Source organism: Cupressus sempervirens, chromosome 5 (assembly GCF_028749045.1).
Source record: "Cupressus sempervirens isolate cs-2001-9-10 chromosome 5, ASM2874904v1, whole genome shotgun sequence".
In the NCBI taxonomy this organism is placed as follows: Eukaryota; Viridiplantae; Streptophyta; class Pinopsida; order Cupressales; family Cupressaceae; genus Cupressus; species Cupressus sempervirens.
The window spans coordinates 38,039,725-38,053,604 of NC_143122.1; the positions used below are offsets into that span (position 1 = coordinate 38,039,725).

Below are 13,880 nucleotides of genomic sequence, written 5' to 3' on the forward strand. Positions count from 1 at the left end.
AATAATAATGACAAGAACAGTTGGTTCAAATCACAATGGGTGGTTATAATATATCGTGTGTGATCCTGAAGGTTGTAGATGCCCCTTGAAGCAACTCAGTTGAGTGACTGATTCCTCCTGAGTTTTTCAAGGTGTGGCTCTGCATCATTTTTGGTATCAGAGCTTGAGAGTTGCAGGTTGTGAAGTTATATGTTGAACGCCCCTGATCAAGATTCCTCAATAGGGTCAAGCAAGATGGTGACCAATGCAGAGTTAGCAAAGAAAGTCGAGGAGCAAGAAGAACTTCTCCAGAAAGAGAATAGAGAGTTGAAGGGGATAGTGGCAGAATTAGCTAGTAAGTTGGAATATATGCAGAATGTAGTTGAGAAGAAAGAAATGAAAGAAGAAATGGAAGAAGAGGAAGACATACCCGACAGTGAAGAAGATAAAATATCTGAGAACGAGAAGCCATTTTTTAAAACTTTAAAGGCTTTGGGAGGAAAATCTGTTGAGTTACCAATGTTTACAGGAAAAATGGATGCTGAATTAGTATTGGAATGGATTGAAGCTCTAGAGAATCATTTTGAATGTGAGAAAGTTTCAGAATCACAGCAAGTTAAATTAGCTGAATCTAGAATGAAGGGAGCAGCCCTTACATGGTGGAATTTTGTACAAGAAGAAAGGGTAAAAGAGGATAAAAGGAAGATTTGTTCATGGAAGAAGATGGTGTCAATGATAAGAGAGACGTATCTCCCTGAAGACTATGAGGTACAGTTGCATCAGAAAAGGCAGAATCTCAGACAAAGGGATATGGATGTCTATACTTATACAGAAGAATTTCAGAAGTTAAGTCTAAGGTCAAAATTTGCAGAACCCGAGAGTATCAAGGTAGCAAGATACCTAAATGGTTTGAGGATGAACATACAAGAAGAGTTGCAGTTGCTGAGTCCAAACACCGTAGCTAAGTGCTATCAGCTGGCTTTGAAGGTGGAAGAGAAAATCAAAAGGAGACAAGAAAATAATAACAGAGGCAGAGGAAGACAACCATTCAGAGGAAGAGGTACATTTAGCGAAAGGAGTCCAAATTTTCAGCCACAAACGGAGATGCATAATGAAGATAATAAGTTTGATAATTTCAGAGGAAGTTTCACAGGTAGAAGGCCAAATTTCAGAGGAAGATCACCAGGAAGGAAAAATGGACCAATAAGATGCTACAACTGTAATCAGAAAGGTCATATGGCACACAAATGTCCAGCAAAAGCAAGCTCTAGTACTCATGGTGAAAGGAGAATACACCTGGCACAAGAAGCAGATTTACAAGAAGATTTAGACAGTTATGGTTATCCAGAAAAGGGGGAAGCACTTATGATGAGAAGAACACTGTTGAAAATGCCTGTCAAAGAAGAACCACCACAAAGGAAGTCCATTTTCAGAACTACCTGTAAATCTGGGGGAAAAGTTTGTAAGGTACCGGTAGACTCTGGTTCTACAGAAAATTTTGTGTCTCTTGAAATGGTGGAAAAGTTAAAGCTACCAAGAATACAACACCCGTATCCTTACAAAGTATATTGGTTCAATAAAGGACAACAGACTATAGTAGAAGAGCAAACTTGGGTGGAATTTCATATTGGAGCCTATAAGGATAGATTATTGTTTGATATTGTTAATATGGATGCATGCCATTTACTTTTCGGCAGACCCTGGCAATATGATCTCAAGGCACATCATGATGGAGTGAAGAATACGTATACCATTACAAAGAATGGAAAGGTCATTGAACTGATACCTTTAGTTGAGCCAAGTCAAGAAGAATCAAAAGCCGCAGAAGCCAAAGTTATGGTGATGGGTAAGAAAGAATTCTTGAAAGAGGTGAAAGGAAAGAAGAGCCCACTCTTTGCATTGGTTTCGGTACTCAAAAATAAATTACAGAATGATGCTGAAAATCAGACTGAGGAAGAAAATTCAGAGATGGAGTCTTCAAACTTGAAGGTGGAAGTGATAGAAAAGAAGAAAAGTGAGGAAGAAGAAATAAGAAAACAAAAAGAAGAGGTAAGCAAGATAGAAGAGGAAATAAAAAGTTTGAGAAGGAAATGTGAAGAGAATGAAGCTAAGTTGAGAGAAAATAAAATGCAGAAAGAAGGAGTGCAGCAAGTAAATGTTGATGAAAAGAATAAAGAGGAAAGCCCTATGGGATTTGAGTGTGATAAAGTTATGGTTGGAACAATAATGTGTCCTTTGAAAATAGAGAAGAGTACAATGTTGGAAGGTACTCCTACGGAAAAGATTTTGGAGGCAACTAATGAAGCCTTAAATATGCATAATGAAGAAAAATGTCAAGAGGAATGGCATGAAGATGAAGCTAAGGAATGTGTAACAGCAAGTTCTAAAGAAGAATCTAATTTATGGGAAAAATTTGCAGCCATTGTGGGAGAATGGAAAAGGCATGGCGGTAGTACGGAAACTCAGCTTGAAGAAGAAAGGAAAGAGTGCAATACTATTATTGTTCTTGAGCAAAGTTGTAATAAGAAAGAGATATTTGAAAGTGAGATTACTACAGAAGATCAAGATGATGATAAATGTTTAATAAAGGAAGAAGAGATAAATACGATTCTTAACATTCAAGATGTGAAACTGGTTGATAGTCAAGAAGCAGATAAGTTTATGGTTACCATTGATAAAGATAGATATGATGCACATTACATGGTGTATAAGGAAGCTCATATTCAAAAAGAGAACTCAAATAATCTTAATGCTGATGATATGTTTTCTTCTAATAATGTTTATGCAGGGATGCAGATTTCATGTATAGTGAATCATGCTGGAGAATTTTCTGTGACATTTACAGCATTAAAGAATCAAAGCTACAAGGTGGAGAAGTTGGATATTATTTTTGTTTTTCTTATAGATATGCTCATCCTAGTTCAAAGAAATTGGAAAGTTCGAAAGAAGAATGAGATTCATTTCTACAACACATCATCTCAAGAGGACTTGAGATTCATTCTACAGGGGAGTATGTTGCAGTGGCAGAGAAGAGAAACGCTATAGGAGGCAACATTGTTGAAAATGTAATAGGAAATTTAATGTTATGTTTTAAATGCTTTTAGTTTTTGAAGTTTGTAATAACGTCCTACATGTGGTGGCATACCTAGAGTAGCAGTTCGATAAGCTCTCCAGATATAGCCACCTAGGACCAGGTGTGTGGATCTTAAATTAGAATAGTTTTTTTTAGTTCGTAGGTGGAGTGTTTAATGATTTTTAGAATCCAATAATAGGTAGTAGGCAGTTTTTGGAATATTCCTGACTTAGAAAACCACTGTCTAATATTGGTAGAAAAACGTTTCAGATTCTTATCCTTTTTTTAGAAGACATTCTTCTTTTCTAAAATAAGAAGAAAACGTTTCACATCCTTTAATAGGAAAAAGAAAGTCAGTTTTAAGGGTGAGCCAGTCGGCTATGTAAGACACGAATCGAATTTGGAGAGATATAGAATTTTTTTTTTTATTTTGTCTTGGTGCAAGTTTTCAATGGTCTGAGTTTTGAACGGATTTTTCTTATCTTTTCACTGGAAACAAGTTGATAGTTTGCAAAAGATTAAAAAGTTTTAGTTTTGGGTCGAATTCGGTATGTTTGCAAAAAATTAGTCTCAGTGCATGGGTAATATCTCCCAAATGCACCGTTGGATATTCATGAGCTTTGGATATGTTATTATAGGCCTAATTACGCCCATCTTCACCAGAGTGATTGAAGCGTTTCGATCTGGTTCAAGAGTTATACATGTCTGTTCACCGGTCTATCTAGAGACAACAAGAAGCAATGTTTTGCAGAAAAATGTACTCTGATGCGTGGTCAATATCTCGGGTTTGAACCGTTGGATTTCTCTAAAAAAATTATATGTTGTTTGAAACCTAGTTACGCCAAATCTCAACGGTTGGATTGAGTAAATCTTTTCTGGTTTGAAAGTTATTCATATCTGAGTGCAGGACTATCCGGAGGCAGCAATAAGAAATTTTTGGGGGGATTTATTTTCAAAGTTTTGAATCTAGTGGATGGTTATAGGAGTCTTATGAGTTGAGTCTAAAGTATCTCTGGTTGTGTTTTCATAATAATAATAATGACAAGAACAGTTGGTTCAAATCACAATGGGTGGTTATAATATATCGTGTGTGATCCTGAAGGTTGTAGACGCCCCTTGAAGCAACTCAGTTGAGTGACTAATTCCTCCTGAGTTTTCCAAGGTGTGGCTCTGCATCACCCATGACTTTCTACTCTCTCCTTTCCTTTTCATGTTATTTACTTTTGCAGAGTAGGAATATATATCAGCAACTTAGGGACTACTCTCACAGTCACTTGTGTGAGTGAAATTTATTTTCAGCTTTGTCAGCATTCTTTGATTATTACAGTTCTTTTGTAAATACAAGTTGTCTATTCGGAATGAATAATACGAGGACATTTATTATTCTTTTGGCACATAATGGACATGATCTCAATATGCATGAACTGAATTAAGATGTAAAATGCTTATGTAATTGTATGAAACCTTTGCAATCAGAAATCAATTTCAGCATGTGTAGAAATTTAGTAACAATACCATGTGATTCTTCTCCAACTATCATTTTTTAGCATGATTCATCTAGACATGAGAGCACCGTACGGATGTCCATGCACCATGCATTCATCCTACAACATCTTATCATTCAATTGTCAATTTTAAGCGATTTGAAACTCGTCACCTGCCTTGGTCTATGGAAACTGCTCACAATCTTCTAGAATGGCTCGAAAGCCTCTTTCCCCCCCTCTTTTAAATTCATCTCTTTCCTCCATTCAAGCTATCTTGTACCTGCACACAAAATCTCTTGCAGAATATTGGCATTCACAACTATATCTAGCACTCTTTTGCCTTCTCACTTGCTACAGAAATCTACTACAGTGATATCCATAGCTCTTTTGGATTTCTCAAGCCTATTCAGTAATATCTTTCTATTTATCTTGTATGTTTGAGCATCTTAAGATTTATTACATCCTTATCTATCATTGATCTCTTGCGATGGGGTTTTCCTCCATTAACCGAGCTTCGTTCCTATTTGCATATCTCATGTAATAGGAGATTTTCTACAATTAGCGAGGTTTATTTCTATTACATTGTCAATCATTTATCTATTTGTCTTTTCAATTTATTTATCTATCTAGTTGTAGTGGAGGTGGAAACACCAAAACAAGGAATTGACTGAGGCAAGTTGCCAAACAACCCCAGAAAAATTTCATCTCTTGCATGTGTTTAGGTTTATTGGAAGCATTCAGTCACACAGAGGTTTGCTTGTATTTGTTTGACTTATCTATGTTTATTTCTATTATCTACTATTTACTGCTAGAATTCCAATTTTGAATTTAGCGGGTTGTCTGAAGAACAGAATTGAGTTTTTTCCATTCGAAGTATTTTCTGTTTTGGTTCATACAAGACTACAGCACACCGAATAGGCATTGGTGCACCATGCTATCATCCTCAGCCAAGACTCTCAATTTTGGAAAGACTCTTTGTCGTCTAGTCTTCTCATTTCTATAACCAGAATAATAATCTTCTTTATCTTTAATCAGATAAATTCACCACATTGACTAGTTGGAGATATCTGAATGCATGTTCTGAACCTGGCTCTCAAGGGAATATAGTTTTCCTTTTGCAAGGTCAAATTTACTCCACTACAAAGTGATATAACCTTTTATTCACAGATTTGTAATCATTAAGAAATAAAAACATTCAATGAATGCCTTTCACCACTCATTTGTATTTGCATGAAGCTTCAAAAGCCTTCTCAGCAAATTCATTTAGTGCATATCCTCCAATCATCCTATACCATGAGCTGACAACTCTTGAGCCATTCTCTCAAACAATGTGGCTTGTTTGTGCTCCCATGTTTTCCAAGCATGACTATTAGTGCATCTTCAAATATAATATATGATTGAAATCTGCCTCCCTTTATGGCTTAATGGATGTCAATATTCTGTTCCAATGTACCCATTTTGGCACACGCAGGGAGGATGCTGGCAAAGGTTATGGTAGCGAGCTTTACACTTACCAATTTCATCTGCTTCAAAGTTTCAAAAGACTATCAAAAAACCATTTTAACCATATCCTACCATCGCTGCATTTTATAAGCCCACATTTTTTTGAAGAATTTTGTCAAACAATTCACACGCCTTGTCTACATTTCTGCATTTTGCTTGCATGTCTACTAGGGCATCTTCAAATTTATAACATATTACAAAATTCCTCTATCCTTTATGCTATCATATCCATCCATACATTGTTCCTAAACCCTCATTTTAGAATGAGCTATGAGTGGGCTAACAAATGCAAACTAATCAATTTTAAGACTATGTAAATGAGTGATCGCTTCATCTATTTCTGCATTCATAAAATTTGAAGAAGAGACTGTTAGCATGAATGCTGATGATACTACATTGGAGGAGTATCCTAAGCATTGGAGAGTATTGACATGTTGCATTCATGACTGTGTTTGTCATTGATGTCAACATAGTAGTAAGTCTGTGAAGATTGCCAGAGTAGCAGGCAGAGATCTTAGTTGTGTGGACAATGGTTTGATTGTCTGATGATGCACGGCTAAGGACATGTTCTACATTGTGTCCTGATGATGTGGTTAAGTGTGCAAAGTCTGAATCGAAGGCGTACAAAAGTTGTACCTGATTTACTAAGAGCAGTATAGAAATAGAGTGCTTGAGAACAGCGTTCTGATGTTTGTTTGATATCTTTCATTTGAAATGTAATGAGAAGATGTGCAGTCAGCCAATGACAAAAGACATTCTGTTGGTGATGTCGGCAAGTGCGCAAGCTCTAGTATCGCACATGTGAGAAGTTGTATAGATTGTGAGCCGACAGTGCTACTATGATTGTAATTTAATTAATTATCTTATTATAATTAATTGGGAAAGCCTCAAGGCCAACTCAAGGAATTATTTTGAAGATATGGTATAAAGGAAAGATGTTTTCCTTGTTTGTAATGTAAGTTGTATGCGATGTAATTCACCAAGTGCAAAAAGGAGCAGAGTGTTTATTGAATGCGAGCAAGCGATCCAAGGGATTATTGGATGCAAGTTTTGTGATCTGGTTAAAAGATCTAAAGGAGCAAAAGTCCGATTGACAAGACAAAGGAAGAGGAAGGAAGGAAATTTCATTTCTATTATTCTGCAAGGAATAATATGAAGATCATTTGGAAAGCGGGTTCATTGATCTTAACCTTGAAGTTGTTTGGGTAGTGGGTCCAGCTGTCTTCCACAACTCCTAACGGGGTTGGAATCTCCTAACAGGGACTAATATGTATTGAATGTTGTTATAGACTCCTAACAGGGTCCATCCTCTAACAAGGAATATTTATATTAATACATCATCTTGTGGGTACCATCCCCACTGGGATTTTCCCTCCGATCAAGGGTTTCCCTAGTTAACATATCTGGTGTTAATTGTGTATGAGTATCTTGTTGTGGTTTCTCATTATATTGTTCATATGGTTAAAGTTTAATAAGGTTGATAATTGTGATATTAGTTGGATAACTGATTCACCCGCCCGCCCCTCTCAGTTATATTGGTGGACTATATATTCTAATAGAGACTATGACTGGAGCTAGGAACAAGATTTAGCAACATTTTTACATGATCTTGACTCAGGTATATGGTTAGTATTTATCTTGTCATTTATAAATTTCATTTCACATTAGCACACTCCATAATAGTGCCAGTCCACAGCTATAAAATGGTCATATGAAATCAGAAAGTATATTATTTCCATTTTACATACTTGGGACCGTTGAATGGTACCCATATTATTTTATATGTAATAACTGACTCTAATACAATATCAAGGATTTTGAAGTTTGAGGCTTTCGCACAATGAAATCATAAAATCCAAATTATTATTTTTCTATTAATTACAAATTAATAGTCTGCCACAAGTACTGCTTAAAGATTACCCAATTACCACCTTTACTACCTGCTATTGACTAGAATTAAGAGGGTTTGAATTTGCTATTTGGAAGTGTAAGGTTATATAAGTAGGGTTAAAGCAATAATTTGGATTTATGTTTGAAGATACACAAGTATAATACAATTCAGATATGTTTTTCATGTTGCATTGGACAATGTCTACTAGAATTAAGAGGGTTTGAATTTGCTACTTGGAAGTGTAAGGTTTATTTACAATTGTTTGCAATATTGCATTATTACTAATCAGCTAAGCATCTGCATTAATCATTTGATAAATCATCCATTTCCTAGAGTTTTCCAATTGGGCCATTACAATTAAAGATCATTTAGGAACAGCAGATAAATCTTTTCATTCAGTAATTTACAGTAACAACGAAGCTAATTATATATCATTGGGAATTCTTTATTGTCAGCTGCTTCTTCTTCTTAAGCTTCTTCATTGGTTACTATAGGGAAATTTTGATGCCACAAGGATCACTCCTCAAGGCCCGCTATCATAGATCATTCTCCAAGATATAATGTTTAACAAGGAACATGGTGATGACTTCACAGATCCTACTTTTGACAATAAGATTGTCTAATAACTTTTACTGTCCTACTTGTTGAAATATACTTCGTATTGATTGTATCTCATTTAGTATTTTTGTACCTTTGTACTTAAATGTACTTCCTGTGCTTTTCATTCCATTTTACACAGTCTCATTCTTCCAATTGTTGCTTCCTTATACTGACAGTCTTGTCCATGTACTCCAGTCTTGTTAACGTGCATTCCTGCCCTCTCCATGGGGACCACCCATCATAATACTACTTCTTATGGTAAATCATACATTCAAGTTGCTTGGTTGGAGCAAGTTGTTTTATCATAACCTGTTTTAAATGCCTATATCCTAAAACCCTGTTAAGGGATATGCATCGTCTAAGTTCTTATTAGGCCATGTGTTGTGATATAGTTTGTGATGTTGTTTTGAAAAGGTGAAAAAAGAATTTTGGCATATGAGGTAACTTGACTCTGGCTGGATCTGTTTTTAAATTCCACCAGCCGACTTTTTACAGTTAACCGTGAATTCAAATAAAAACGTTTTCATTTTCCTAACTTAGCAAGCAGTCCAGATATCAATTAGTAATTAGTCGTCCGATATTAATATTTATCAATCGCTTGACATCTCTAATATTCTAAAAGCATAGTATTAGCAGATTGGTTCCCCTGATACTATATTGCAGTAGAACAGTAGTAAGGAAAAGATAACTTTCTGGGCATGCTAATCTGGATTACCGGGCAATTCAAGTAGCAGCTTCCTTGAGCCAACCCCATCAAAATGAAAAATGAGATAAAAGGTGCTTTTAAAGTTCGTTACACTTCTTCAACTGTACACCCATAAGCCCTAAAACTGAATGGTAGATTACAGCACAGGACACCAATCTGCAGACCTGATACGTCTTTGACTAAGTAGGGCACATACCCTCCCTCCTCCAAAATTTATCTGGAAATTTGCCAATTTAAGCATTTTGTTTAAGAAGGTAACATGAACGACAATGGAAACTACTTGACGAAAGTTCACCATCGAAGATCTGATCTACAGAAGAGATTACAAACTTCATTAAGCTTTGATGCTTGAGGGATCATGTGCTACTCTTGGATGGGCTACTCCGGCCTTCGGGCTTTATCAACAATCTTGCATTCTTTCATTCCTCAGAATTTAAACTATTGGAGCTCATGACTTCCAAGTTGTCGATGTTAGTTGCTACCCCAAAGAGAATGCTAAATACTGGACAATCAAATTAATCAGTCAAAACGGTAGTAGATGAAGTAAGTCCCCAGTACTTACAGTTCTTCAAGATACGTGAGATTGGCAAATTCGGTTGGAATCACTCCAGAGAGATTCTGCCTCTTGAGAAGTCTGCGTTTAAGAACCCCATTCAACAAAACCATAAAATATATCCCAAAATTCCAACTAGAAAAGAAACATAATCAACATACATATGGGTAATATGGCAAAAGTTTTCTCCCTCCAAGGTGCAGTTGCAGGGCACCAGGCTTTCATTTTTTTTATCAATACCCCTAATCCAGCTTCCATTCTCACTGCAAGGATCTTCACTGGGGTTCCATTTTGTGTATTGCAACTTCTTTGCTATAATTTCCAGTGCTTTAACTGTCCAAAAGGCAAGAAAAGGTAAAGCGCTTCAAAACAATAAAAGATCAAAAGAGAGTTCTTTTTATACCCAATTGGTGATAAAGAAAGGATTAAATGGATTAAAAATAATTAAGTCACCTTCTTGAGGGTCTATTGTAATACCAACAGAATCTCCTGGCTGCAAAATGCATGTAAAGCTTACATATGTATAAAGCAAGAGCTTAAGGCTCACATGAAAAATGCTGGCCATTGCAGTAATGAGAAAATTGCAGAGCTGACCAGTCCGTGGTCTTTTTATTCTGAGGTGGTGTGAGCTTTGATTACAATGACAATGACAACAATACGAAAATGACTGCCCCATGAAGACGAGATGGTGACGATGTAAGCAAAGAAAAATCAAAGGAATCTTCTGGGCATGGAGAATTTCAGTTCGACATGTTCAAACTGCAAAACACTAAAACCTATTCAATGAAGATTATCTTATTGGTAAATAGTCGTTTTGCTCTCTGTTTGGATTAAACACGGAATGGGGGCGCACCTAAGAGGACAAAATATACGAGGCTTAAAAGTCTCGGTGACTAGCAAATGTCTCTTCAATTGATGTGAGCCATTCCTGTTAGGCTGAAAGCATTAATTTTATGGAAAGGGTTCCGAAAATTCCACCCTAATTGATTATCACAATTTAATGATTATCACCATTTAACGAGAAAGCACTCACGGATAAGAAATTTTAGGCACTCTTCCAATGTGCTCACTTTAAGAAGTTAAGAAAATGTGAAAGAAAATTTATGACACGAAATAATTGTGAAGGATTTAGGTCCTCTCTTTTTCTCAGAGCATGATAGTATCGCTGCCGGTTTTGGTTCAGGGCAGCGGTATTTTTTTTACCTGATGGAAACATCCTCAGCATGCATAGATATCGGGATGAAATTTCCTTCAGCTAACCAGCCACGTACAGGGGAATCCAATCCTATGAATGTTATGTTTATTTTAATAGTTTTGGCTTATGGCAGTAACTTTGGAATCAACCAGTATAAAATTGAAAAATTAATTACGATCTTATAATCTATTTTATTTTCCATTTAATAATCATGATTTATAATTTTTCTTCTTAAAATTGAAATATAAGTGAAATTATTATTTAAAATGTTTCATGTTTATAATATATTAAATGTTGACATTTTATAAGAATATTAAATTAAAATTAAAATGTAACTTTATTAATATTGGTTGATTGGATAGAATTGATGATGATAAAAGTTAACTAGCTTTTATATATATATACATATATAACGCCGAGAGTAATCGTTCTCGAGGCGCCTATTTTTATTTAATCCCAAGGTTATTTTATAATTGGGATTTATGAAAAAAAATAGGCGCCTCGAGAACGATTACTCTCGGCGTAATATATATATAGGTATATATAAGCTAGTAGCAGTCACGGCGCAACAGATAAATTATTTTTTAATTTTTCTTTTTTTGATATGGTTAGTATTGATTTATTTTTTCCTTTTTAAATTTAGTTGTATAAACTTACTATAAAATTGTAGTCATATAAACTTAGTATAAAATCATTCTTCAACATTTTTTTTTTAAATTCTATATATATTGTTTATTTGCATCACTTTGATTCAATCTTATTTTAAGGATATTATTAGGTAAATTGTTATATTTAAGAGTAGAGTTATGGTTATGGTTAGGGTTAGAAATAGGGTTAGGGTTACAATTAGAGCTAGAGTTAGGGTCAGGATTAGAGTTACAATTAGAGTTAGAGTTATGGTTAAGGCTAGGGCAAGGGCTATTTTAGGATTATGACTATTTTTAGGGTTAGAGTTAGGGTTAGGTTTAGAATTAGAGTTTTGAATCAGGGTTAAGGTTAGAGTTAGGGTTAAGGTTTTAATGAAGACTAAAGTAAAGGTTAGGGTTAGCATTAATATTTAAATTAGGGTTAGGGTTAGGATTTTAATTAGAATTAGGGTTAGGGTTACAATTAGAGCCAGAGTTAGGGTCAGGATTAGAGTTACAAATAGAGTTAGAGTTGTGGTTAGGGTTATTTTAGGATTATGACTATTGTTAGGGTTAGAGTTAGGGTTAGGTTTAGAATTAGAGTTTTGAATTAGGGTTAAGGTTAGAGTTAGGGTTAGGATTTTTGTCAAGATTAAAGTAAGGGTTAAGGTTAAAGTTAGAGTTTTGAGTTAGGGTTAAGGTTAGGGTTAGAGTTTTGAGTCAGGGTTAAGGTTAGAGTTAGGGTTTTAGTGAAGATTAAACAAAGGGATACGGTTAGGATTAGAGTCTAATTATGGTAGAGTTAGATTTATAGTTAGAATTAGAGTTAGGGGTATGATTGGGTTAAGGATTAGGGTCAGTGTTAGTGTTAGGGTTAGAATTAGAGTTAGGGTTAGGGTTGGAGATAGGTGAATAGAAAGGGTTAGGGTTAGGGTTAGAGTTAGCTTTAGGGTTAAAATAATTTTTAGGGGTAGAGTTAAAGTCCAATTATGGTAGAGTTAGATTTAGGACCACAATTAGAGGTAGAGGTAGGCTTATAGTTAGGGTTAGGGTTAGGGTTGGAGTTACAAAGACATTTAATATTATGATTAGGGTTAAAATAATTGCTAGGGTTAGAGTTAAAGTCCAATTATGGTAGAGTTAGATTTAGGGCTACAATTAGAGGTAGGGGGAGGGTTACAGTCAAGGTTAGGGTTAGGGTTAGAGTTTCAAAAAGATTAAATATTATGATTAGGGTTAATGTTAGAGTTAGGGTTAATGTTAGAGTTTTGAGTCAACTTTAAGGATAGATTTAGGGTTAGGGCTAAGGCTAATATTAAAGTACAATTATGGTAGAGTTAGATTCGCGGTTAGAGTTTGGGGTATGGTAGGGTTTCGGTTATGGTTATGATTATGGTTGGAGTTAGAGAAAGGGGTAGAGAAAGGATTAGATTTAGGGTTATGGTTAGTGTTAGTTTTACATATTGAGTTAGGGATATGTATAGAGTTACATTAGGGTTAAGGTTAAGGTACGAGTTTGAGTCAAGGTTAAGTTTAGAATTAAGGTTAGGGTTAGGGTTAGGGTTTCAGTCAGCATTAAATTTAGGGTTAGGGTTAGGGTTAGGGTTATATTATAATTATGGTAGAGTTATATTTAGAGTTAGAGTTAGGGGTAGGGGTAGGGTTAGTGTTAGTGTTAGGATTAGAGTTAGGGTTAAGGTTAGGGTTAGGATTGGGGTTAGGGTTAGGGTTAGGGTTAGAGACAGGGTCAAGGTTAAGTTTAGCATTACAATTAGGGTTAGAGATAAGGGTACATAAAAGGTTAGGGTAGGGGTTAGGGTTAGGATTAGGTTTATGGTTAGAATCTGAGTTAGGGTTATAGTTTGAGTTAGGGGTAGACAAAGCATTAGAATTATGGTTAGGATTAGAGTTAGGGGAGAAGTAGGACCATGGTCAAAGTTACGGTTATTGTTATGTTTAGAATTACATTTAGGAGGGTAGCTCGTTCTCCTTACACATGCCTATTAGCATAATAGAACAATATAAGGATTAAAATGTTCCTTATGTAGTTTTATAACTTTATTAGTTACATTTATAAATATACAATTAATTAATGTTAATTATGCTTAGCATGAATAGTGTACAATGAAGGAGTACTAAACATTATTGAGGTAATGATTACACTTAAAATGAGTATAAAATGAATATTATGCTTTAGAGTGGGTTAATAGTTAGAAATAACACATCAATTTTATACATAATTTAATGATCAACATATTAATGATATATCT

General features: G+C 35.2%; 1 protein-coding gene across 15 annotated transcripts in view; it reads right to left on the reverse strand.

The window, feature by feature from the left end:
* Window positions 1-11,085, reverse strand: part of LOC149554454 (putative LRR receptor-like serine/threonine-protein kinase At1g07650) — a 283,858-nt gene extending 272,773 nt beyond the window's left edge. For 7 of the 15 annotated variants that reach the window (XM_089828516.1, XM_089828515.1, XM_089828510.1 and 4 more), the window contains exons 1-3: window positions 10,243-10,605; window positions 9,951-10,122; window positions 9,799-9,870 (exon numbers count right to left, since the gene is read on the reverse strand). In XM_089828516.1, coding sequence (XP_089684642.1) covers window positions 9,799-9,870; window positions 9,951-10,122; window positions 10,243-10,465 — 467 coding nt within the window. In that variant the 5' untranslated portion in view covers window positions 10,466-10,605. Of the gene's footprint in view, window positions 1-9,798; window positions 9,871-9,950; window positions 10,123-10,242 lie in introns of all 15 variants that reach the window. The other 8 variants (XM_089828508.1, XM_089828509.1, XM_089828506.1 and 5 more) reach the window with 4 other exon arrangements.
* Between the last annotated feature and the right edge of the window lie 2,795 nt (window positions 11,086-13,880).